At 50.9% G+C, this 27,583-nt stretch overlaps 1 protein-coding gene across 1 annotated transcript in view; it reads right to left on the reverse strand.

Moving 5' to 3' along the window:
* Nucleotides 1–27,583, reverse strand: part of CDK1 (cyclin dependent kinase 1) — a 240,173-nt gene that overhangs the window by 133,750 nt on the left and 78,840 nt on the right. The window contains exon 2 of the mRNA XM_069611210.1: nt 13,077–13,134. Within this exon, the coding sequence (XP_069467311.1) occupies nt 13,077–13,116 (40 nt within the window). The 5' untranslated portion in view covers nt 13,117–13,134. The remainder of the gene's footprint in view (nt 1–13,076; nt 13,135–27,583) is intronic.

Below are 27,583 nucleotides of genomic sequence, written 5' to 3' on the forward strand. Positions count from 1 at the left end.
AGGACGGGCCAGTAGGGGACCCCCCGCCCCCCGTCGGGGCCGCGGGGACCTAGACGACAGGACACAGGGAAGAACCACATTAGCTGGAGGGAAGCCTTGCAGAGATACCGCTTCCGGGGGGTTGAAAGAGGTGACAAAGGCTTAACCCGCGAAGGAACCATGGCCCCATCGGGGGAAGCGTCCCCCTCCTCGGCGGCAATGGAAAGGGGCTTTGCCTCGATCCTACAAGAAATAAGGGACATGCGCTCCGACATTGCCCAAAAATTTGAAAAAATGGACCAGAGGGTGGACAAGATTGAGGACAGGCTCCTACAGGTCGAGTCCAACCAATCCTCCATAGCAGTCCAAGACATACAATATAGCATGAGGTTGGAGGCCCTGGAGAGGAGGGACGAGGAGAGAGCCCGGCAGATGGACGATTTCGAAAACAGGGAGAGGAAGAACAACCTCAGAATCTTTGGGGTGCCCGAAATAGAGGGGGAAACGACGAGGGACGTCACCCGAGCAGTACGAGACATCATTACTCTCCTGTTCACGGAGGAACAGGACAACTGAGCCAACTTTTGACAGGGTGCACAGGGCGGGGGGCAGGGCCGGGGCCCCCCGGTCGATTCTGGTCCGGTTTCACTACTACTCAGAGAAGACGAAGGTGTTGGAGGAGGCCAGAAAGGCTAGGGAAATCACTAACAACGCACAAGTCTCGATATACCAAGACCTCTCCGCCTACACGCTGGCCAGGCGCAGGATGTGCCGCCCTCTCACACAGGTGCTTAAGGAAAAGGGAGTGCGCTACAGATGGGGCTACCCCTTCTCCCTGACTTTCGAATACATGGGGCAAAGATCAACCCTGATCACGGAAGAGGACATAAGGGGAGCCATACAAGAATACGCAGTGGACACGAACCCCCGGAGGGGCCCATCGGGGCAGGAGCAAGGGAGACCCGGCGGCCCTGGCCCGCCCTGCGAGAGGAGAAAGCGCACCGGCGCGAGGAAATTCAGGAAAATGAACACCCCCTCCCCTTCAAAGGACGGAGAACGTAACGACTCCGAGGACTGAGCACGGGGGCACCCCGGTGTGCCCTGGTCGGAGGGACGCAGACTTCGAGGATTCTCCACCAACAACGTCCCTACGACCTGCAAGTAGGTGGGGTCCGCAGAGGGGTCACAGACGCGGGAGATCTTAGGGGGCTCAAGGAGATGAGCTTCTAATGCAGATTGCCTGGCCGAGGTGGGCAGGCTGGTGGTTCGGCCAAAAGCCAGCAATGGCAGAACTACTTGGCTGGACGCCGGGGGGGGGGGGGACCGCGGGAGTTGGGGAAGTTCAGTTACGGTTTGGGGAGGGGGGCAGTTGGGGTTTTGTTTTAAGCCCACCAGGGGGGAGAGTGCGGGAGGAAAAGGGGAACACAGTCGAAATAACGGGGAAGAGCGTAGGGGAGGAGTTGACAGAGAGAGAGAGAGAAAAATAGAGACTATGGCTGACGGGCTGCCCGCCCTGGGAGTGGGCTCACTTAATGTCCGTGGGTTAAACACCCCCACCAAGAGGTCCTTGCTCTGCAGGGAATTTAGAAGGGCACACCTGGATTTTCTCTTGGTTCCAGAGACTCACTGGCCACAGGGGAAGGAGCCCAAAATGCGGGGAGGGGGAATTGGCGAGGTCCACAGTGCATCCCACAAGTGCAAAAAAAGAGGGGTCGCCATCCTGGTAGCGAAACACGTGGGCTTCGAGAAAGAAGCCACGCTGAAAGACCCGGGGGGCCGTTACCTGCTGGTGCGGGGGTCCCTGCAGGGGGCCCCACTGACCCTAGCGGCCATCTATGCTCCAAACGAAGGACAAGCCCAGTTCTGGGAGGAGGTGGGGGACAAACTCAAATATTTCATCCATGGCACGGTGGTGGTGGGGGGGGGGGGACTTCAACATGGTTCTGGACCCGACCCTGGACAGGAAACGAGCAGGCCCACAGTCCTCTAGGGCTGCGGATGAGATCATGGCGCGCACCTTCCAAAAAGTTAACCTAGAATTGGGCCTTTTGGACACGATCCCCATCCCTAGAACAGACTCCCCCCCTCCTTTACATATTACTCGGCCATCCACACGTCGTTCTCCAGGATAGACTACATCCTGGTAGACGAGACCCTACGTCCATTTGTCTCGGGCCACAGGGTAGACCCCGTCCCCTGGTCTGATCACGACTTGGTTCAAGCTACAATAGCAAGGGGAGGTCTACACGAACGCAGAGGGAGATGGAAGTGCAACGACTCCCTGTTAAATGACGAAGTTCTATCCCAGGAGGTCCTCGAGGCCATCACGGAATTTTGACCTTAATGACAATGGGGAGGTGGGTCCACATACCCTCTGGGACGCCTTTAAGGCAACCTTACGGGGAACCCTGATTAAAATAGGAGCCCAGAAAAAAAAGGCAAAGGGAGGGCCAGGAAAGGTACCTCAGGGAGAAAATCGCCCTACTCCAACCTGGGGGTCTCCCCACGGTTCCCCTAGACAGCGAGCAGGTGACCGCATTGGACAACTACAGTCTCCAATTGAAGGATCTCCTCCTCCACAAGACGGAGAGGAGTCGCCAACTGGTCAAACAAAAGTACTATGAAAAAGGGGACAGGGCGGACAGGATTCTGGCTTGGAAACTGAGGGAGGTGCAGAAAAGCCGATTAGTGAAAGAGGTTAAGGACGAGGTGGGAAAGGTAGGCCACGACACACCCCACATTGGCGAAGCCTTCTGCCGATATTATGAGAAATTATATTCGTCCGAGTACAATGGGGAGGAGGCGGAGATGGTGGGGTTCCTGAATTCAATCCAGATCCCGGACCGAACCAGGGAGATAGCGGAGGGGCTGGAGGGCCCGGTGACCGAGGACGAGGTAGAGCTTGCGATTGGAGGAATGAAAGTGGGCACTTCCCCGGGCGAGGACGGGTACTCCGTCTACTTTTACAAAAGGTTCCGCTCGGCCCTCTCCCCCCATTTGAAAAGTGTTCAACGCGGTGCTGGGGGGGGGGCTCTTCCGGACTCCATGATGGAGGCAATTATTGTGGTGCTCCCCAAGGACAGCAGGGACCCTAGGGAATGCTCCTCCTACCGACCCATCTCCCTGTTGAATGTTGACGTGAAGATTTTGGCCAAGGTGCTTGGGGGACGGTTGGAGGGGGTCTTGCCGAAGTTGGTCCATGGCGACCAGGTAGGATTCATTAGGGGGAGACAGGGCTCAGACAACATCCGGAAGACCATAGACCTGATGCACTATGCCCAGAGGTCAGACCTGGACGCGAGCGTCCTGTCCCTAGACTCGGAAAAGGCGTTCGACAGGGTGGAGTGGAGATTCATGGAACTTACCCTCCAAAAAAGGGGCTTTGGTCCACACATCAGGGAATGGGTGGCGGCTTTATATAGGGCCCCGAGGGCCAGGGTCCAAGTCAATGGTGGGTTGTCGGAGCCCTTCCCCCTGTCGCGGGGGACAAGACAGGGATGCCCACTCTCCCCTCTAATCTATATCCTCTCCATGGAACCGCTAGCCATAGCAGTCAGAGCCCACTCAGAGATTAAGGGGATTAAGAGGGGGAGGTGGAATTTAAGCTCTCCCTGTTTGCAGATGACATCCTGGCTTACTTATTAGACCCGAAATCCTCGCTCCCCCGCTCCTCTCCTTGATGGCTACCTACAGGCGTTTCTCTGGTCTCAAGATCAACGCGTCCAAATCAGTCCTGCTCCCTATGAGAACCCGGGACCCGGGCTTGGACGCCCTCGCCAGCCTGGAGGGAATATCGGTGGGAAAGGCCTCCATTCGATAGCTGGGAGTCCTCCTTACTCGGGACCTAATCAATCTAGCCCCTGCTAACTACGACCCCGTTGTGGCAGGAATCGCTGCAGATTTGAGGAGGTGGAGGTCTATGATTCTGTCTTGGTACGGCCGCATGACGGCTGTGAAAATGAACACTCTCCCGCGACTTTCTATATCTTTTCACCGCCCTCCCATCTGTAGTCCCTGATCGGTCCTTCAGAGCCCTTCAGAATGCAGTGCGGGAATTCATATGGCAGGGTAAGACCCCGAGAACTGCCAATAGGGTCCTGACCTTACGAGGGAGGGAGGGAGGGTTTGGGTTACCAGACTTTCAACTCTATTTCGGGCAGCCCAACTACGCGTCCTCCTAGAACATATGAAAGAGGGGTTGGGCACTTACTGGTCATACCTGGAGGACATGGACGCCCACCCACTGAAGATTCGGGACCTCCTTTGGGCCCCTAGCAAGTTTATTCCAAACAGACTCAAATCCCACCCAACCCTGGGAGTCCTCTGGACGATCTGGAGGGAGGGTCCCCAGACGGCACACCTAACATCATGGCCATCACCGATGTCCTCTCTTTGGGGTCACCCCCTCAAACTGGGAAGCAGGGGGTTCCGCAACGCCCAGTCGTGGTCAAACAAGGGAATGGAGTGGGCGGGGCAGATGTTCAGAGAAGGAGAACTCCGGCCATATGAGGAACTAAGGGACGCCCTCGGTCAGGGGTCCCTCCATATTTGAATACATCCGCCTGAAGGGTATTCTATGTGACCAGGCCTGGGGCCAGAACCTGAAAAGACAGCTGACCCCCTTCGAGAAGCTCCTGGACTCGGCAACCTCCAGGAAGGGTGCGGTATCAGGGATGTACAAGCTACTGAACACGGTCAACCTAGGGGAGAGAAGGGGGTTCCGCTCGTTCTGGAATGACTTAGCGGGGGATGAGATCTCGGAGGACGCCTGGGCGAGAATATTTAAAATAGCCTTCCATGGGAACTTATTCACGGCGGATATGGAACACAACTTCAAGATTTTAAGGGGTGGCACAGAGATCCAATGAAGTTGGCTAAAATGTACACGGGAGTGTCCCCCGCATGCCCAAGGGGATGTGGCCAGGTCGGTACGAGAGGGCACATGTGGTGGCACTGCCCGAAAGCCCAGGCATACTGGGAGAAGGTGAGGGGCTGGATCACCGAAGTTTGATGAGCTTCTCCCCCACAACCCCCTGACAATGCTGCTGGGCCTCCCCCCGGAGGACTGGGACATTCCCCGATACCCTAGGATGTGGGAGACAATGCTAAGGGCGGGAAGGGTAGCACTGGCCCAGAAATGGAAGAGCCTGGAGACCCCATCGAAGGAGAACTGGCTAAAAAAGGTAAAAAACATGTACCTGATGGATAAACTGACGGCAATGATGAACAATAATTTGGGCTCTTTCCACGCAAACTGGTACGAGGCACAGCAGACATGGGGTTGGGATGTGCACTGATCCTCAAGGGGGACAGGGAGCGGACAGGGCCCTCGGCCCGGGGAACGATGGTAGTTCATCACCCATTTCTAATAGTTAATGCTCTCGCTCTTCCTGGAGCTCCATATTCGGAGCTTACATAGTGGCTCCCCAGCAGAACAGTTCTATGAGGACTAAGTTTTTTTGGTTTTTCCCTTTTTTGGGGGGTGGGGGGTGGTGTTTGGGATGGGTGAGGGGGGTGTTTGGGCCCGTTACTCGCACAATTTGTGAAAATGTTCTGCGCCCTTTTGTTATATTATGAAAATGCCAATAAAACAAAGTTTAAAAAAAAAAATGATTTTATAGGAACGCCCCTTTGCAGGGCTGCCGAAGAGGCTATGACGCTGGTGGCATGAGCCTGCAAGCCTTCTGGTGGGTATTGGCATCTCGGAATGTTAGGCAAAGTATAAACCACCTTGATAAGGTTGCTTTTTAAACAGCCTGACCCAATTTTCCAGTATATCCATATAAGAGTTGGTCATCTACTGAGTTTGGAGAGCCTACAGATTTAAAAGCTCTTCTAGGGGCCAACCTATGGAGCCTTTCCTCTTTACCGGGATACAGGAGGTGAGGGGGAGTTGAGGTCAATGCGACCAATAAGGTTTTGAAGGTTAACAACCTCAATGGGCATGTGTGCCATGGTTCAAATAGGGCACATTAAACACTTTAGAACCAATATAAGGTCCGTAACTGGGACTTGAAAAGGTGGAAACGCATTTGTGAGCCCTTTTAGGAATCGAGTCCCCAAGGGGATTTTAAATTAGGAACACTTACGGGCGCTTGAAGATGGAAAGCGCTGCCAGGTAACCTTTGATGGTCCCAAAATTGAGACCTATGTGTTCCAATGATAAGAGGAAAGCGAACACCTATGAAATTATACATAGAAAAGGATAAGGAACAAGTTACTTACCTGTAACTGTTCTCCAGCATGGGTCTGGCATGGATTCACATGCTCATGAATATTCCCCGTCAGGCTGGGAATCCTCGGTAAAGAAAAACCAGTATCAGTTTCGTTTCTGATCTGTCTTTCGTAGTAATAACCAATCACTGGTCTCTGCGTCATACTGACCACAGCCAATGACTGCCCTCTACCTAAGCACCGCCTCTGGCAGCCATCTTCAGATTTGGAAGCACGTGAAGTGGCAGTATGACCAAGTGAAGAGCCGCAGAGGGGTAGGCGGGAGGGTTCGCATGTGAATCCATGCCAGACCCATGCTGGAGAACAACAGTTACAGGTAAGTAACTTGTTCCTTCTCCAGCATGGGGTCTGGCATGGATTCACATGCTCATGAATAAAGAATACATAGCAGTACACACCTGCACAACCACGGGAGGTGGCAAAGGCTCAACATTAAGCATTACATCAAACTCAACATTAAGCACCTTCCCTCCTCACCAGGCTCACCTCAGGCGAACAGGTTGCGCAGCACTGCTTGGCCGACCCTGGACTCCCGGTCGACGCAGTAGAATTTCGTCAAGGTGTGCGTCGACCTCCACGTAGCAGCCCTGCATATGTCCAGCAGGGGCACACCAGATAGGAACGCCGTGGTAGCTGCGATCGCTCTGGTGGAGTGGGCTCTCGGACGGCCAGGCAGCGGTCGGTTTGCCAACCGGTGACAGTACATGATACAGCCGGAGAGCCATCTGGAAATGGAAGCCTTCGAGAGAGCCTTCCCTGATTGACAGGTCCAAAGTTCACAAAGAGTTGTGACGTCTTCCGAAAACACTTCGTGCGGTCTACGTAGAACTTCAGCGCTCTAGCCACATCCAGCGAGTGCAAAGTCCTCTCAGCCGGCGAAGAAGGCGACGGGAAGAACACAGGCAACACCAAGGGTTCGTTGAGATGGAAGTCCGACGGTACCTTGGGCATGAAGGAGGGGTGCGTCCTGAGCACTACCCTCGTGTCGTGAAAAGTCAAGTACGGGGCCTTGCAGGAAAGGGCCTGGATCTCTCCCACCCGTCGTGCGGAGGTGATGGCCACAAGAAACGCTGTTTTCCACGACAGAAACTTCAACGGGGCCGAGTGCAGAAGCTCGAACGGAGGTCCCATGAGCTTGGTCAGCACCACGTTGAGCTCCCACGCCGGGGCCGGAGCCTTCACCGGCGGGAACGATCTGAACAGTCCCTTCATGAATTCTTTCACCAGACGATGAGACCACAAGGACGTCCGGCCCGTGGTTCTGGTGTATCGGGAGATCGCAGCAAGATGAATGATGGACGCGTGTGCCAGTCCAGCTTTGGCCAGCGTCAGCAGGTACGGCAGTACTTGGGGAGCTGTAATCCGTAGAGGGTTAATCTTCTGTGCGTGGCACCAGACAGAGAACCTCTTCCATTTGTGTCCGTAGCATTTAAGAGTCGAGGACGCCCTGGCCTTTGCAGGAACCTCTCTGCAGTCGGCCGGTATGTCGTATCCTCCAAACTCTAGCGCTGCAGGAGCCAGGCCTGCAAGTTCAGCGATTTCGGGTCGTGGTGGAGGATGGCGCCTCCTTCCCTGGAGAGTAGATCCGCGTCCACGGGCAGCTTGATTGGCGGGGACACTGACAAGTCCAGAAGGTCTGGGAACCATATCTGCCTCGGCCACGCAGGTGCGACGAGGATCATCCTGCACCGTGACCTCTTGAGCTGGTTGACGAGCCGGATTAGCAGCGGCAAAGGAGGGAACGCGTAGAGGAACAGGCCCTCCCAGGGGAACGAGAAAGCATCGCCCATGCTCCTCGCCTGGGAAAACCTGCTGGCGAACCTCAGGCACTGGAGTTCGTCGCCGTCGCGAACAGGTCGATCTGGGGTGTGCCCCACCGTCGGAAGAGGCGATCCACTAGATCCTGCCGTAGCTCCCACTCGTGGCACGAGCGCAGCTCCCTGCTGAGCGAGTCGGCGATGGTGTTTTTTATCCCTGCCAGATGAAACGGCACCAGAAATATCCTTTGGGCGACGGCCCAATGCCACAGGTCCTGCGCCTCCTTGGACAGTGCTGGGGACCTGGTTCCTCCCTGTTTCCTGATGTAAAACATGGTGGTGGTTTTGTCGGTGAAGATCCTCACCACCTTGCCCTTGAGGGACGGAAGGAAGGACCTGAGGGCCCAAAACACTGCACGGAGCTCCAGGACGTTGATATGTAGGGATTTCTCCGTCGGGAGCCAAAGGCCTCCTGCGTGCAGATTTTCGGTGTGCGCTCCCCACCCTTCCAGGGAGGCATCCGTGGTCACGGTCTCCTGGTGGGCTGGGGTCTGGAAGTCCATGCCCGCCGTCAGATGCGCGCAGGTGCCCCACCACCGGATCGCTCGTCGGAAACTCTCGTCGAGTGTGATCCTTTCCTCGAAGCTGCCCGTCGTTTGGCTCCAGCGCGCGTCCAGGAACTCCTGCAACGGGCGCATCCGGAGCCTGCACATGGGAATGAGGTAGATGCAGGAAGACATCATTCCGAGGAGGGACTTGATGGACCTCACCTTGGCCGCGTCGGCCACCAACATCCGCTGCCCCTTGCCCAGGAGGGTCCTGGTCCTCTCCTCCGACGGGGAGGCCAGAAGGGACACTTTGTTGAGCCTCGCTCCCAGAAACAGAGCGTCTTGCGCAGGTACCAGGTGGGATTTGGCGTAGTTCACGGAGAATCCCAAGTCTGTGAGAAGTTGGACGGTCCTTGCCGTGTGAACCACGGCGAGCTCCCTCGTCTTGGCTCGGATGAGCCAGTCGTCCAGGTAGGGGTAGACGTGGATCCCTTCGCGGCGCAGCTGCGCTGCCACCGGTGCGAGGCACTTGGTGAACACCCTGGGTGCCGACCATAGTCCGAAGGGGAGGGCTTTGAACTGGTAATGACGCCCTTGGACCACAAACCTGAGGAATTTTCGGTGCCCCTTTAGGATGGGAATATGGAAGTAGGCATCCTCCAAATCCAACGACGGCAGGAAGTCTCCTTCCTCCAGCTGACCCACGTGCCGAGGGTGACCATCCGGAACTTTTGCGCCTTGATGAACTTGTTCAGACGTCGCATGTCCAGGATGGGGCGCCATCCCCCAGTCTTCTTCACGAGGAAGTATCTCGAGTAAACTCCGGAGCCCCGAAGCCTCTTTGGGACGAGTTCGATGGCGCCCTTCCTGAGCATCGCGTTTACCTCCAGGAGAAGTTGAGGGACGTGAAGTTCTTTCCTGGCCACAGGGGGGACGCGCGGACACCTTCTTTGAAACTCGAGCGCGTGGCCCCGGGCCAAGGCGTCCAGCACCCAACGGTTGGTGGAGATGGACTCCCACACGCTGACGAAGCTCGCCAGCCGGCCTCCCACCGGGGTGCTTCGGTGGGGGCCCGACCCCACGGCCGGTTCAATCCTGCTTTGACGAGGCTTTGCCGCCTTGACCTCCTTGGCGACGACGGCGGGGTCCGCCAGACTTGCCGCGTCCTCTGCAGGCCTCCTGAGACGACGAGCGGGCCGCTTGACGGTAGGTGGAGAAACCGCCGCTTTAACCTTTGGAGGCGCCCTTGCCTCCGCTGCTCCGAAAGGGCGTCCGTCGTTGTTTCAGAACGCCAAGGGCCCGGGCCGTCTCCGTGTCTGCTTTAATGGCCTGAAGGGAATCATCCACTGTTTTCCCAAACAGGTTGTTCCCATCGAAGGGCATGTCCAGGACTCTGGTCTGAACGTCTTGACGGAAGTCCGTAGCCTTGAGCCATCCACGCCGCCTAAGGCAAACGCCGTTGCCCAACTGGCGGAACCCAGAGTCGGCGATGTCCGTCGCAATGGTAATGGCGTGGTCCGAAGCCACCTCACCTTCCTGCAGGATCTCCAGGGCCTCTACCCTCTTGTCGTCCGGCAAGAAGTCCAGCAGGGGAGCCAGTTTGTACCAGAGCTCCCTGTCGTAGCGGGCCACGATAGCCAAGGCGTTGGCCGCTTTAATCGTCGTCGCTGCAGAGGAGATGACTCTGCATCCCATAGCGTCCAATTTCTTTCCCTCGCCGTCCGGTGGGGAAGTCGATGTGGAGGCCGCACCCCCCCCCCCGCTTTTTTCCTGGCCGCCGCGGAGACGACGGAGTCCGGGGTAGGCTGCGCCCGGAGGCACAGGGGGGCCGTGTCCGGGACCCGGTACTTTTTCTCGTACCGGTCTCTTCTAGCTGGCGTCGTGGAAGGGTTCTTGAGGAGGGTGAAGCCCTCCTCCCAAATGTCGTCCAATAGAGGCACTGCGAGTACCGTCTTCCTCTTGGCCTCGCGCCGCTGATAAAGGAAACCTTCCTTCTTCTCCTCAGGGCAGAGTTGGAAAAGCTCGGATGCCCTGGTGATCATTGAGTGGAACGATCCAATCTCGTCGGGCGGAGAAGCCCTGGTGGGAGGCGACGACGGTACATCCTCGTCGTATACCTCGTCGTCCGTACCCGTCGCTGCCGTGTCAGTCCCCGTATCATCCCCTCGGGTGGACTGGGGAGGAGGGCTGGAAGGGGCGCGACGGCTGAAAAAGAGGCGGAGGGTGGGTCCTTCTTTTCTTGGTAGGGGGAACCCCAGAAGGTCCTGGTTCTGGGTCTCCCGACGGGAGAGGTTCCGTCGGCAACGGTAGTCTCGTCCTTATCTCTGAGCATAAGGACTGTATAGCCAACAAAATGGCCACCGAGTTGTCTCGCGGCGCTGGCAGAGGGGAATCCGACGGGCGATCAGGGGCCCCGTCGGTACCCTCGACGATGTCGTCGTCACCTGCGTCGGGATCTATCCCGACGGGCCGGTCTTCTTCCACGCCGAGGCCGTGGCTTAAGACCTCGACCAGCTCCTCCTCCGAGGTTGAGGCCGAATCTACGATGACGCCCTGTTCCCCCCCCTTTTCCTTCCCCACGGGGGATTTCACGGGGGTCCTATCGATGGGCACAAAAGAGGACTCCCTCCGAGGTGGCAGGGAGACTGAGCCCCGAGGTCGCCACCACTGGTGTAGCCTCCACAGGCTGAGCCAGGGCCGCCGCGACAGTTTCGATAGAGGGCTTGGCCGGATGGATTAAGGCCTTCACCACCTTAGGTGCGCTCACCGTCTTATCCTTGAGGGGGGGGGGAAACACTGCCTCGCTCCCCCTCCGCCTTCGAGCTCGACGGGGGCCTCTCCAGGAGCCTCGCCGGGTGCTCGGCCTTCCTCTTTCCCGACCCAGAGCGTTGGCTCGTGGTTGATGGTGCCGGGGAGGGTGCGCCCAGCCTGGCGCCTGTAGAGCCAGACCGTTCGGCGCTCCCGGTGCCAGCGGACTCACGGTGCTTGGCCTTATGTTGGACCCCCGTCGCAGGGGCGTCCTCAAAGGTCTTAGAAGACCGCTCGGATTTCTTCCTCTTCTTCTCGCCGGACGGGCTCTTCCCTTCCAGCCAGTTGTCCAGACGTTGATGGCGGTCCTTCATGGTCCGCTCCGACATGTTGCCGCAAAACGCACAGTCCTTCTCCACGTGCGTCTTGTCCTCATGTAGGCAGTAAAGACAAAAAGAGTGTTCGTCCTCCTTGAAGACGTTCTGCAGCTGGCATCCAGGGCAGACCCTGAACAGCTTTCCGGGCGTCGAGCTTCCCTTCTCCTGGGCCATGACCGGGCCTGAGAAACTGGAGTCCTCCAAAAGCGTAGCTCTGCGAAATCTTCACCCTTGAGGGGCGCAGACGAATCCGACACGGGTCCCCGTTGATCGGATGGAGAGTCGGTGGAGCTTGATGCTCTTTTGACCGAAAAAACGAAGTTTTTGAGAAAAAATGTGAAAAAATAGCACTAACGCTCGAGAGCAATAGCACGAGGATCCCAACACATGAACGTGCGGTAAAAATCTGAAGATGGCTGCCAGAGGCGGTGCTTAGATAGAGGGCAGTCATTGGCTGTGGTCAGTATGACGCAGAGACCAGTGATTGGTTATTGCTACGAAAGACAGATGAGAAACGAAACTGATACTGGTTTTTTCTTTACCGAGGATTCCCAGCCTGACGACTGGGAATATTCATGAGCATGTGAATCCATGCCAGACCCCATGCTGGAGAAATTTGACTACACGAAATTGGGCACATAAAAAGGCACTCATTTAATTTTAACAGCCCAACTTGTAATTGCACAGAACTGCAATAAAGAGGCAGCCCCAACTTACCATTAGTGGCCATATAAAGTCTGGCAATTCTTGGCCAGGGAATGGGTGATGTAGAATGGGTTATGTATAATTTACAAGAGGAAGATCGAAAGTTCAGAACAGATCAGGTACATTGGACTATTTAATGAGAACTACCGAATTCAATTGTGCCCACAAATCAGGAATTGGCCATTGCCTAATGTCTCACTAATGTAAGAAACCTAGGACGAAAGCTTTAATGTTTTATTTTTATTGATTATTGAAGGTACTGCTGATAGGAGGTGGGGGTGTTATGTAAACTTGTGCAATGCTAAAAAAGTAGTTTAGTACAAGGAATAAAGAGGTCTAGCTAACTTTCTACAGAAGGAGTCAAAATGGGGAGCAAGACGACCAGGGAATGTAAACCATTGAGCGCAAAAGAAATTACCACAGCCTGGTGTTCCTTAAAGGTCTTCTTAAGCATGCTGCATTAATGCAGCCATTGCACATGCAAAAACCTAAAATTGTCATGGCGCACACACACCTATAAGTCTGCCTTACCTTAAGACAGTATTGTACATGCTCCAAAGGAGGAACAAACAAGTATGCCCTACAGGTACTGCGTCAGTGCCTCATACAGCAGATTAGCGTAAATTTAGCAACATGCATGCTCCGTCCGTTATGACAGAACAGTCTTAACACCTTCTAGGACCTACCATACACAGAGCAAGCATTAAAAAGGTACTCCTACTACTCACCCTCTCCAATTTTTTCTATCTTTGCATAGTCATCCATCATTGCAGTGTACTGTAAAACCTGTCCAAAAAAAAGAAAAGTCAATAGACAGTGAAAGTTGAATTCAGCAAGCGGAGGCAAAGCTTTTCATTCATCAATGCATGGTAAGCACATTAACAAGACAGACATTGTCCAACTATACTTATGTTACTTGGCATTTATATAGCGCCTTATGCATCATTGGTATGATCGCAAAGCAATGGTAGGTTGAAGGCCCTCGGAAACTGCAGTTGTAGAGTGTGGTATGGTGCGTGGGTGCACCGGATATGTGTGCATCTGGTGTGGTAGGTGTGGTGCGGAGGAAATCAGTTGGATGTGTTCAGTCTAGAGGGTGGACACCCAGACTGAGTTCTGACTGCGTTAGGCCTGAGAAGACACCCAAGCTAGCCGGTATGTGCTCAGCTAGCTGTGTTTCATTAGGATGACAGGGTGTTCGTGGGGTCATGTTAGTATGAGAACAGCTAGGCCGAATGCGTCATAGTATAGCTGTGTTTTAGTTGAATGATGGTGTATAGGAGAGTGTAAGCCATGTAGTGCAATATGGTGGTTATCAGTAAAGCGCTTGTGACCAAGCACGAGAGCAAAACATTGGCCGTACATAGCCGCATACGTATATGTGACATCCACTCCAACCTTTCCATCCACTCCAACCTACTTCCAATTCAACTTTAATGCACAGTGACGCAATGAGGCACACACAATGAGGATGGGAAACTAATTTTGGTATAGTCCCGCCATTTGTCACACTTTAAGTTCAGACTGTACAGTTTCACCCAAGTGTGGTACATACTGTTATTCACAAATCTGTTTACCTTCGGCCCAATGAGAGTTGAGAATTCCAGCTAAGTGTGGCTAACATTAGTAAATCCATCTAGATGTGGCGGAGGCTAGAATTCACAAATTCATCCAAGTGTGGCACATGCCATTATTCACATTTCTATCTAGATGTGACAGACCAGCCAGCTTCTCTAGTTAATGGCGGTCGGTGGTTACAAATCTCTAAGTATGCATAGGGTAAGTCTATGGCAGTCCATGTTCAGGATGGTAAGGAAGAGTGGTGGGGCTTTTTGGAGTAGAGTTATTGCTCCACACCCCATCCATGCCACACTTACAGTTCTGGTTGGTGTAGGTTTACTGCTGGGTTTATTGGCTTCCTCTGCAGACACTTGCTGAAGCTTCCTGGAGCCACCCTTTGCCTTAGGGCCCTTCACTGCAGGGGCTGCCCGGGCAGATGGCTGCCCTGGGAGGGTCAGTTATAGCTTGTGCAACACGGGCCGTGGGCCCAATCAGAGCAGGTGGGTGGGTCAGGAGGAGCGAGGGAGACCAGGAAGGGATGGGCGAGGCAAGGGGTGCCGGGGCACTTTTTAAACAAAATAAACCAATATGGGCACACAGATGGGGGTGGGGGAGGCGGAACACAGTGCTGGCTTCCTCGATGTAGATGCAACTTCCTGATGTGTTCTGGTGCAAGCAGGCATGCAAAATTAATGTCCCATTTTTTTTGCGAAACCTTCGAGAGCAAAGAAGCGATACATACCGGAAAGGCATGCCGTTAGTATTCATAGTTCAGTCAGTCTTAAACACTCCGACTGAAAGCAATCTTCAGGACGATTGTGGTCACCTCTGCAGCCAGTTACATTAGGATATTCAGTTCCATCAGCTCTTGCAACATTATACTATCGAAATCCAATCATCCCCTTCCAACACTATAGACCCTAAAACTGCCCGAGAGAGAGGATGGATTCCAGCTAGTGCTTTTTTGATTTGGGAGCATGGGGTTTCTGGGTTATATGGTAGAATGAGACATCAGAAAGACAAGACCACATTCTCTAGCAGCTTTTGAGAGAGTGTAAAGGCTTGGGTTCATGAACTAGGCTGCTGCCTTTGACTAGATGTGGTTCTGGGGAGAAGGGGGGGGTGAAAGATTGTTTTGCATCTTGTGATCCATGTCCCTGCCACTCTCCCAAGGGATCATAGCGTTCAACAAGACCACTTGAGCTTCCTGAGCTGAGACAACCTAGAAGGCTTTCAGTTGCAAAGGCTTTCAGCTAGGCTACAAAGATTCTCATTTGTTGTCCCCAAATGGAGACAGGTAAGCTTTGAGTGTTTGCAGGACGTGTTGCAGTAGTAGGGTGCAAGGTTCGTTTTTAGGAACACTACCGCTTCCAGCCCACTGAGCCCCATCAACTTGAATGGATCCCAGCAAATATGGTGATCCGGCTCAGCTTACCCGGTTTAGTTCTGAGACAGTTTAAGGCCATCAGTGCATGGGTACCCTATCCCACAAGTCTAGCACCAATATTTCCCTCAGATGCATTGAGAAGAACATTACCCATAGTAGTGAAGCACATAAAAGATGTCAGTGGTAACCTTAAAAGGTTCACTATACAGCACCACCATATTACTACACTGCATTTTGTGCACTGCAGTGCTGAATTGTTGCTAGTGTTTGATGCCAGGTCTAAGCAACTGTCATTTTAACAATCTTCCTTACGGGTACAGGTAGATGTGGTCATGCATGGGCACATTTTATATAGTATCTTGCCCGATAACAGGAACCAATGTGCAAGGAACCAATTTGTCTTTGGGATGCAGACAGTACAAATACATATTAGGAAATTAGGTCAAGCCTGTACCCATAGCTTTCTATGATTGGATAGCCAAGAGGGTTGTGGGGGTCCCCAGATAGGTGTCTCCTGGAGCAACTGTTCCTCACCACCTCTGCTGGAAATTGACATTTTGAGGGGCATCTGGTGCCCTTCTTCAGTGGACAACTTGAGCCAAGGATTCAAAGCATGAGGCCAGACTTACAGAGGAGACCTACAGCTGGGACTACCATTCACACCAAGCCACCAACCACAAGAGGATGCGTGCTGTATTCAACCAGAGAAACCTTCTACAGTGCTTATCCGACCCAACCAGTTCAGACTCCTGAATCATTGTGGCAGTCATCACGGCACTCTGTAGAAGAGCAAGCCTACAGCTGGCATTCAGCTCCCATAGGCACTCCTGCTTACTGGATCATATACTGCCTGGTACTGTGAAACTTGCACTGCATCCTTGTAGTGTGTCATGAACATCACTGCTGTGTTGCTGGAGCTTAGGTCATGTGATTCTTTCACCTTAGTGCTTCCAGACCCTGTGTGTATGGTTACTCATTGCATCAGATGTGTCCTAGGGTTCAATTGTTTGATTATCAGGGGACCACCCGCAACTAAAGTCAAGTCTACCCAGGCCATGAGCTATTTGGTTCTGTCACTGAGAAACCAATAGATAGACCAGCTATCATCCCAAGAACTCTGCACCTGAACTATTTTATTGGCCCAGCCCCAATTCCTTTCAACTGGCATAAAATCCCATCTTGTAGCTTCTGCAGCCACCATTTTGGTGGTGGAAATGGATGAACCCAGTAAGTAACCCCCTCAACTAAGCTTAGCAGTTGCCCCTTCCCTACATATGACACATTTACTGGGTCACGTAATAGTGTCATCAACAGTAAGCCCAGTCATAGGCAAGGGAGAAAGCAGCCTAAACTGGTTACTTTGAATATTTGTACCAGGTTACCAAGACTGGACTCTATTGCAGTCTTAAAAACAAGGATTAAACATTTTTCAACCACACTTTATAATTTTGCTTCAATATTAAGTGACCTATAGCATGCCATGTGCCCCCCAATCCTGAATACCAAACTGATTGAATGCAGATTTGTTTGATTTACCTTTTCATATGAGACTACACAATTGGTGCAGAAGGAATCCCCAACCAGGGAGTCAATCCCCTCCCCAGCCATCTGTGTTTCAATAAGTACCAACCAGATTTGAGGAAACGTCATAAGAATAATCGAGTGGCAATGAGCATCGGTAGCATCAGCTGAAATGATTGGCCTCAATGTGTGTTCCCTCACATGCCCCCCCCCACCCAAGAACGGCAGTTGAGAAAGATTATCTAATCACAGGGAGTTCATATTCTGCCCAAGGTCAAACTACCTGGGTCAAGAAGGTAACCTCAGATTAGACTCCAGATCTTGTACAAATTCAGAAACATGGCAACCACCATAAACTCCTCTCCTAGCCTTCCCTTATATTATGTAGTGCTTCGTACTGCATCTGCTTTAACCAACTAACCTGAAGCTAGAAAAAACATTTTCCAAAATAACTGAATTGGTTAAACCTAGTGTAACACCTAAACACAAAATACTAATATATCACTGTTCACTTCAGTTTAAAATGATGACATCCAATTCATGATTTTATATTGAATAAGAGAAAAAAGAATAAAGAATAAAAACCTTGCACAGCTAGTTAGCCAGGTTAAAACAAATAAACCCCACCACAGCCAAGGCTGCATAAATAGGAGGACAAATTGGGCACCAAGACCAAACCTTCCCTTTCAAAGCTAGCACAATTTAACAAACTATGAAAAAAGCACATTTGTGATGCTAAAAGCTTTGGACAACACAGTACTAAATGCTTCAGAATCTCTACATAGTTAGTCACTTTTGTAATGTTCAGACTAATCTAAAGGACTAATCAAATCTAGTTAAAATCTCCTTAGTTAAATGAATATGTAAATGAAAATGCATAAAAACCATGCGAGCCCAGAGGTGAGGAAATATTTAAATAAAGCTAAAAATAAAAAGGAGCATACGGGGTCATGTCCGAGATGCCCAGGCGTCATATGAAAAAGGTTGACTGTACAACACCAATTACGTTGGTAAAGTACAGTTTTAACCTTTAGAGAGGACTCCTTCAGGTCAGTAACACGTTCAATCAAGCAGAAGTGGTCACAAATGGAAGTAATAGCAGCTCCACTTTCAGTAGAACACGCTCCAGATCCTCATACAGAGTGCCTTCCGGTGGAACAAACAATGGTATAACTACTTCCATTTGTCCCTGGCCATGAGCGATTTGAGCCCCAACTCAAATCGAGTAGCCGTTGATGCAACTGCATTGGCAATACTCACTACACGCCAGATCAGACTTTCCAATCTGGGCAGCTTGTCCAGAACCCACAGCTGCAAGGTCTCCATCCCATAAAGAATGGAACTGCCTTTGCCTTGTAATATGACAGGAATTGAGAATTTGCAGTATTTGTTACGTACCATCCGATAAGGGGCCAAAGCCATGTGACAAATGGTCAATCTGTTTACCAGGCCTGCAAACAATCGGAAAGCCTAAATACAGCTCAATAGATCCAGCACTTCATTCAGCTGCCACCTAACAGCAAATTTCCTGCAACGTAATTTGCATGGTTTTAGTTTTACCGAGTTTTTTTAAAATTTGACTTTCATTTTGGGTTAAATTTCAGCAGTAAAACCAAACAGAAATCTCGTTTGTCCCAACAAAACAGTAACCCCCTCCACCCCATCCCCACCATGAACCCTTCCTCCAACCCCCTCCCCACCTCCCGTGGCTACACTAGGAACAATTGTAATCAGTCCAATCTATTCGGGCAAACAATATTCAACAGCACCAAACCCTTTTTTCATCAGTTATCTGTAGGCTTCGTTGAAGGGGACCCTCTGTTGGAGGCCATGTCAAGGAGCTGCACTGTTAAAATCTCCATCTCGTAGAGTTCCTTGGCCTTTTTAGACCACATCTGCTCCGTCGGGAGCGTTTCCGATTTCCACCCTATCGCTGTGCAGGATCTTGCAGCCAAGAGCAAAAAGTGAGCCATATGCGGAACCCACTCCCATTGTCATGCATTTCCAGGCCTTAAAGACCCAATCTGGGATCACATTCTCCCGAGACCCCTTCCACTTTTCTAATCCAGCCCAGGACTTCCCTCCAATAGATTTGTGACTTAGGGCAAGACCACCACATTTGCCAATAATTTGCTTCTACGTTAGATCCCATCCAGCACTTTGGACTAACATCTTGGAAAGTACTTTAGGGTCCAATTGCCATCTGTACAGCAACTTCAATCCGTGCATTTTAGATTGCACCGAGATAGAAGTCTTGTGTTGCCATGCAGATTCAAGACCACAAGGCGTCAGAGATGGAGCAACCCCCCCCCCCCCCCCATGTCTTTCCCACATCTTTCTCGAACCCTCTACCCTAGTGCCTTTTGCTTCCACCAGGGCTATATACAGCCTATAGATGAGACCCTTTGTGTTGACCCACTCAGAATATTCTCCATGGGCGTTAGATCCCTCTTCAGTTGTTCCCTCCATTTGCCATCAAGACACCCTTCAGCTGCAAAAATGTAAATACATCAAGTGGGCCTATTTGCAGGCCTTCCACTAGCTCTTGTATCCATTTGCATCCCTTCTGCTTTACCATTTGACCGACCCTCATTAACCCTGCCTCATACCAGTTTTGGAACCTTAGTGGGTCTCTTCATCCTGAATCGGGGCCCCCATAAACAACTCATTGGTGAAGGCCATGTGAGTCGCTTCATCTCCCTCTTATTCCATCAAAGCCTCAGAAGGCAGCCCATAGCAAAAGGATTAATAACGCGCTTAGGGAAAAATTTCTTTGGAGCCCACAACCTCTCCCCAGGCAAGACTGGCCACATTCTATAGTTTTCAATTACCACCCATTGTTTTCAGTTCTCTCTCTCTAGTGGGCCACTAGCGCCCTGAACTGTGAGGCTCGGTAGTATTCATACGTCAGGCAGACTCACTCCCCCTTTCACTTTATGCTGAGCCAGGACTTCATAGGCTATTCTTTGCTTTTTGCCCTGCCAGACAAACCTGATCCCCTTTATTTCAACGAAATGCCCTTTCAGGATAGCATTAAGAAGCATTTGGTACAGATACAATAATTTCAGGAGCACTGCCATCTTTAGGGCATTCACGCGACCCAACCATGATAGTTAAATGCAACCACTTTGCCATGTCCTTTACTTCCTTCACAAGCTGGGGAAAATTGGCCTCAGTTCCTTTGTGGTTCTCGTAATATTACTTCTGAAATATCTAGAGTCTTATAGTTTGTAGGGATTCCCCCTACTAAGTCATTACTACCCTTGCTTTTGTATAAAAAGAGGATTTATCCGCATTCACTTTAAGTCCTGACCATTTCCCAAATTCCTGAATTACTTTGAGTACATTTGAAGTGTCTTCATGTGGATAGGCCAGGTAAAGTAATATCAGCAAACATTGCCGGTTTGTATTCACTCGCTCCCACCCTTATCCCTCTAATATTCTGACTCTTACATGGTTTCCCAGGACCCCAATGTAGAGTGCATATAGCAGAGGCGACGTGGGGCATCCCTGCCTCATCCCTCTGGTCATGGGTCCCTCTTCCGACATCTGATTATTCACCACCCTCCCCCTCGGGGACCTATACAATGCCTGAGAACCCCCCTTTTAGGAATGTACCCCCCAAATCCCATGTCCCTCATCACAGCCCACAAGAAGCTCCACTCTAACACCTTTTCTGCGTCCATACTAAGGAGCGCCTGATCCCCCCCCCCCCCCCCCCGCCCCCTCCTCACCCATCATATATTCCATTACATCCAAAGTCTATCGCATCCACTCCCTGCTCGTCCTTTATAAAGCCAACCTGGTCTGGATGGACCAGGTGTGGCCTGATATCCCCCATGCACAATGCCAAAACCCTTTCATTTACTTTAGCATCCGTGTTGGAGCGATATTGGTCTATAGGACTTACATAATGTGGGGTCTTCCTCCCTTTGGCATAACTACTATTTGTGCTTGAGTGCGACTCCGGTGCTACTCCCTTCTCCCGTATGTCATTAAAGAGATCGCTGGATATGCCCACATTTTTTTATAAAACCTCATGCCATACCCATCCACCCCTGGTGACAATCTTTTTATGGCCTCCAGTACTTCCTCTGGAGTTATGTCCGATTCCAAACGGGCTTGTTCTGGCTCTAATGAGTCAGACCTGCCTTTGCTATGTACTCTTTCTCCCCCCCCCCCCCCCCCCATTTCCTTCACCCCTGCGCCATCTCGGACATGTAAAGAGTTTCATAGTATTTGGCAAACTGGTTAGCTATCTTTTGACTCTGGTTAGCTCCCCCCTCTTCTGTTTGAAGACCTTACACCCATCTTTCCGTTCTGTGCCCGGAGCCTGGAAGCTAGCATCTTATCCTCTTAATCCCCTTTCTTGTAAAATTTGTGTTTCAGGAATTTCAACTTTCTTATTACCTACCCATTTCCAAGTTTTTTTCAACTCCTCCCGCTTTTTCCTAAGGTTCTGCAAGTGCTTTTTATGGTATGTCCCTTGGGCGTGCAACTTCTCAAGCCCCATAATTTCCTCTTTCAGCCGCTCTTCAATTAGGTTACGTTCCTTTTCCATTTTGCTCCTTCCTATAAAAGGTGGCCTCTCCAGACTGCTACCCACTTCTCATATGGTCATGCCCACTTCACCATTCTCATTAATGCTAAAAATTCCCTTTCATAAAGCTTATCTAGCAATAAAGAGTCATTGCACCTCCATTTGGTGTTTCTGCGGCTAATCCCTTAAATCCATGTTTGCTACAACCATATCATGGTCCGACCACCCCACTGGGCGAATGCTCTAGTCCTGCACCCTGGCTCTGTTCTTTACCAACAGGTAATCAAATAGTGTGAAAGTATTGTGGACCTCCGATTTGAATGTGTACCCCTTTCCCCCTGGTTGCACTCTCCAGATATCAACCAGTCCCGTCCCACCCCAACCCGCCCCCCACCCCCATCACCACTAGGTTCTCCTCTCCAGTGCTGCGAGGGCTCCCTCGTTAAAAGTCCCCTGACCCGGATTTTGAATATATACTCAAACACGATTAGTGTTCCTTCCCACTCTGCCCCGATTATCCTTCTACCTACCCTCCATTGACCGCTCCACTACCAAATTTTTCAGCCCGAGTCGTTTATTCAAAATTATCCCCACTCTCCTTTTTGTCTCCGAGGCCCAGAACACTTGATCCATTCCTCTGCCCCTTATTGGCCTCTACTCCCCCACCTCGAGTCTGGTTTCCTGAATTTAAGAGGACAGCCAATTCTGCCCTACCAAATTCCCTGCTCACTAGGGACCTCTTGGCCAGGGAATTGAGCCCCTTGACATTAAGGATGCCCACCCTCAATACTGGCCTCCCCCTGCTTCGATTCCCTGTTGTGACATTACTATTTTGGTTCCCAAAGCATCTTGTTGCTTTCCTTAATTCCTCCCTGCATTTGTCGCCATCGCCTAATCGTCCGATTTGTTCCGTTCAAGCCCCCTTCCTAGACCTCCCACCCACCCCTTTGTCCCAACAAACAACTTGATGAAACCATGAAAACTGAACCACAGCCAGAGTAGGCTGTATTAGGTCCCTCAATGGAGACGCCCTCCCAAACTTTAGGACCATCAGGGATTGTTAGCCGTGTTCCTAAAGGGAAGCGCTTTTTTACCTTGCCTTCCCATTTATCGGTTTTCTCCAGGATTTCTTAATCCACTTTCTGAAGATCATGTCCTATACTAGCAACATTCACATCTTCCTCATGATCGTCTCACTGGGGACACCAGATTCAGCTTAAAGTATTTCCTTCCCACCTTTGCCCTTTGCTATTGTGGGCCCCACCCCTGCACATCCCCTTGTGAGCTAGAAGCTCACCTCGGTCCAGTCAGACCTCATGTTTTTTTGTCTCAGTCCCTCTAGGACACGGCTGGCCTCCACAGTAATGACCCTGTAATCCTCTCCTCGATATTCAAAAGTGAGGTCAAACGGATATCCCCATCTGTATTTGACTGTTCCGTGAGCCATTTAATTTTGGATCCTTGATATTCAATTTCTTGTTTCTGCTTGGCTCTTACCAAAATTTCAGTCTTTTCCTTGTAGCTCTGGAACTTCACCACAATTTATTGAGGCCCCTTCCAAACGCTCTTCTCTCCTTGTGGGCTCTTTCCAGTGAGACCAACCTTCATCCTCATAAGAGGTTGATATCCTGGACTTTACTCCACTTGTTGCGTTCTCCGCCAGACCCCAAATCCGTAGGTTCGATCTCTGCTCCCTATTTTCCAAGTTGTCCATTTTCATTGTGATTTCCTCCTCTCGCAGCTAAACGTCTGTCATGCTTGCATAGTTTCAGGTCTACGAGATAGACATTGGCTTGGTTGTTCAAGATTGACTTTTCCCTCAATACGATCCACTTTCCTGCATCTTATATGGATGTCAGACATTCAGACCACAGGGCCTTTATTTCCGCCAGGATCCCTGCAATGTCTTCCTTAGTTACTGCCATGCCCGACAATGCTGTTTCCGCTAGTTGAGCTCTTCTATATTTCTGCAGTCTTTGCACCCCCCCCCCCTTCCCGGCGTGGGCCTTGCATATATTTGTCTCCATCACCCCTCTGTCTCACACCTAGGGTGAAAGCCCTCTTGGCCTCAACTAGTGTCAATTCTGTTTTTCACTCCTGGCTGTCGCTTTCCCAACAGCCCTCTGTTGTAGTTGGGTCCAGCACCCAGCTTGTTTACTATCACCTTGGCACTCAACTGCCCCGGGCCTTTTCACTTCGTCTCCGCCGAGCACTGGACCAATTTCCTTCAGTTCCTCGCTATTTCAGACTTGCGCAACTCCTAGGCCTGGCTTCAGGCTCAGTGTTACCCAATTTTCCTCTTTTCCCCATATTTGGCACTCACATGCCACTTCGTTTATCCTTACCATCTGTGGCTCTCTTCTGGAGCAGGCAAGGTACTGTCCACCAGAAAATGTTTCTCCTCTTTTTGCCCCTTCACCTCTTTAGTGACACCCCCCCCGCCCTCCTCTGTGGAAATTTCAGTGTGTTCCTTCGCCTTGCTTACCTTTATTCACTCTCCAGCCTTGGCTTGCCACACTTCACCCCTTCACATCAGCCCCCTCTCTGCACTCCACTTCTACCCTTTCCCAGTTTTGGGCCTTTCACTGTTCGTTGTGTCCCACTTGGCCAGTTTTCCCCTTTTGCACCGCTTACCCTGGGGAAGTAGCACTCCTGCTCCAGCCCCCGCTCCTTATGGAACATTCTTTTTTCCTGGTGCTCGTCCAGTCCTCTGCCGCTCCCAGTCTCGCTCCTCTAGCACCTTTCCTTGATCGTCATAGCAGACTCTTGACAGGGAGGCGGCTGCAATTTCGTTCCAGCCTGACTTCCAAAGCACTCCTTCACTGGTCCCGAGGACCTGCAGGCTGCTCTCCTGTGCTCGCCCTGCTTCCAGGGCCTCCTCAGATGTCCTCTGCCCCAGCCCCCAGGGGTCCACAAGGAACACGCTAGTGCCACTCTATTCCTCCTTGCTAGGCTTTCATCCTCCGCCAGGTCCAGCACTGTCTTACGTGCCACAACCTTCCTCCCGCGAATGCCCCTCCGTTCTGCCAGGCATGCCACGGCCTCCACTTTGTTCCCACTTGCCCGAGTACCTCACGCACAAGTGCTCCTCTACAGTCGGACCAGCGCCTATCCTCTGTGCGGCAGCCCTCACTTTCCCAGCTGACTTGGAGGATATTGGTGTGTTCTCCGCCCTGCGCTGCTTTCACCGCTCACTCCTCACATCAGCACAATGGTCAGGTCTCATGGTTTGGCCCCCAGCTCCAGTGCCCGGTATGTCAGCCTGCAATTTTCAAGCAGCCCGATGGGGATGGTAACCTCTGGATTCTCCCCCTCCATCTCTTATGTCCATTTCCACACTAATTTTCGAATTCAACTCGATTTCAGGGGGCTCTCCTTCCTTTTTCGTTTATTTCCCCTCGTTGGGAAGTGCCCATTCATCTCTTCTATTTCCCTCGGAATGCAGATCAGCGCTTCAGGCAGCCATTGCCCTCTGCACCCCCTGGTGGTCTCCACCGAGTTCACTTAAGTTATTTTCCAATGCATAATTTAAGAAAATGGTAATCAGCCGTTGCAAGCAGATGGCATTTGAGCCATCAACAAAAATAAGAAATTAGCTTACAAGAACAAAGACTGCAGTAGGACTTCAAATATCCGACACATATAAATAAAGCAGTTTAAAAGGAAACTATTCAAATTGGTGCTGCGCACCTTCCTAAAACCAGTTTGAGGTTTATTCTTCATGCCCAGAGACAGCCCAAGTCTCCAAATGTTGGAGCAAGATGAAGACGAAATCCTTGCTGGCTGCGTCGTGTGATGGGACGTAGTTATTAGGATCAGTCTCCTCTTGACAGTTGAAACTAAATGTAGTCTGCTAGGCTGCTGGAAACTCCTTTCCTTACAATCCCTTAAGAAAGAATAGTAAAATGGAGGCCCCCAGGGAAGGGACGCCCTAAACAAATTGATTAGGACCTGGTGCCTTAGAATTACTAACACGTGCAATCACCTCAAACTGTTTCCTGTAGAAGACCAGAGATTGTCTGTATAGTGTTATTACTATTCAGGTGAAGTTCGCTTTCCAAAGAGCACATTTCCACAATTTGTACCCCAGTCAGCTTCTGCTATAGCGTTTGGTTAACTTTACTACGTAGACTATACAAAGTTGGCAACATCTGCATTTACCAAGGACTTCACCATTACTTCAGCATCAATTGGCACAAGATAAGCCTTTTGCCTGGGACAACAAAAATATTTTCTTAGCTTAAATATCTGTTGACCTGCTGGTTAAATAGTAAGTTTCTGAAACTATGGGCTAATCTCCCTCTGTCCTTATACAGCCGAGTGGCCCTACTTAAAATGGTAGTTCTACCCAAACTCCTCTCTATTCAACATCCCGATTTGGCCCGGTAAACCCTTTTTTGCGAAACTTAAATCATTGGCGTCTTCCTTTATTTGGAACGAGAAAACTGCTAGGCTGGGTCGTGACAAGATGGTGGAGCCATACACAGAGCGGTATTGCGGCCCCTGATTTTGAATTATATTGTATAGCATCACAGGCACAATTTGTGAAACATTGGTTTGACCCCGAAGACACAGCCCCACACATTCTTCTTGAAAAGCACGCAGTCCGCCCTAATGATATACGATCGGTCCTCTTGAACCCCACTTATGGTAAAATCTGCCCATTCGACCCGATATACATCACCACACGAGCTTGGTCCAGGGTTTACAGGAGGATTGGCCTGGAGATCCCATACGACCCAGATATACCCCTGTGGAACTTCTCTAGCATTTCCCCGACTTTTGACAAGGCCCTTCAGCAAAACTGGGACCCAAATCAACTTTTCAGGATGTGAGATGTTCCCCGATGGCATGTTTTGTGAAATCACAGACTTCATAGATGCAGAGAGGGGAGGGGGGGGCAGCTTAAGCGGCATCAATACTATCGTACGATAACAGCTTTTGCTGCTAAATGGCCTTCCTTCCCGCCAGACAAATTAATGCATCAGAGCTATGGTGACAACGGATGGTCATAAGGGAGTCTCGTCACTATACACCTTGGTGTAAACATTCCCCCTCACGAAACACTATCAGAGAAACCTGGGAGCGGGATGTGGACACCCAGATTGATGTGAGATGGGCACGATATTGTCAACTCACCAAATCAGTCTCCATGAACTCAGGACTCGGACTGATTCAATTTAAAATCCTGAATCAGTTACATTACTCCCCGGCTAGGCTAGCTAGGTTTGTAGAGGGTTGCACAGGGACATGTTCGAAATGTGGCGCCCCCGATGCTGGAGCGTATCATATGTACTGGTCGTGCCTTGTTATTGCAGACTTTTGGCGAGAAGTGCCTGAGCTCCTTGAGGAGATGACGGCGATCCCAGCCGCTCTGTCCCCCCTGAAATACCCGTTTGGTGACATTGGAAAGGTGAAGGAAACCACAAGGTTTTTTTAATATCTCGTGTTATTGCCAAACGCTGCATCCTTAAATGTTGGAAATCCGCCGCAGGGCGTACCCGATCCAACGTCCTGAAAGACTTATGTATGGTGAATAATGATGAGGAAATTTGTCTCATCAGTCCAGACGCCCTGTCATCCCAAAGATATGGTCGCTGCTACGTCTGTACCTATGTGATTTGATGTCTGATGCTGATGTAACATCTACTCCGTCACCTTAGGTTACGATGCCTGCCTCATTGCCACAGATGTATGTCATTGCTGAAATTATGCATATGCTGTGCTGCACTGCTTGAGAATTGTCTTGCTGTGAACCGTTCCCTTAATAAACAAAGTTTTAAAAAAAAATAGTAAGCTTCTGAAAATATTGTCAGTCTCAATTCTCTACTCCCATTTGTAGCAACCGGATCGTAAGCATGAGTAAACTTGCAAAGTCCGGACAAAGATAAGGCCCTTTTAGCTTTCCTACCAAAAACCTTGTTAATGTTCAGGGCAATAAATCCTTCATAATTATCCAGGTTTAATGTAGTTTGCTGCCAATCAAACACGTTTCCTGCAAATGCATTCCATTTAGCCCCATTTCCAGCAATATTAATTACCAAGTTCACAGGTCCATATCTGACCCAATGTTATCTGCTTAGCAAAAATTGGAGACAATAAATGATAGCATTCTGTAGTGGGAAGCACTTTCATCTGAATGTACTTTTTAATCTAGTACAGATTCACAGTTTCCATTATGCCATGTAGGCCAGCTTGGAAGGTCACCATAAATTACCCCATGAAGA

This window comes from Ambystoma mexicanum, chromosome 8 (assembly GCF_040938575.1).
Source record: "Ambystoma mexicanum isolate Mex_15411 chromosome 8, UKY_AmexF1_1, whole genome shotgun sequence".
In the NCBI taxonomy this organism is placed as follows: domain Eukaryota; kingdom Metazoa; phylum Chordata; class Amphibia; order Caudata; family Ambystomatidae; genus Ambystoma; species Ambystoma mexicanum.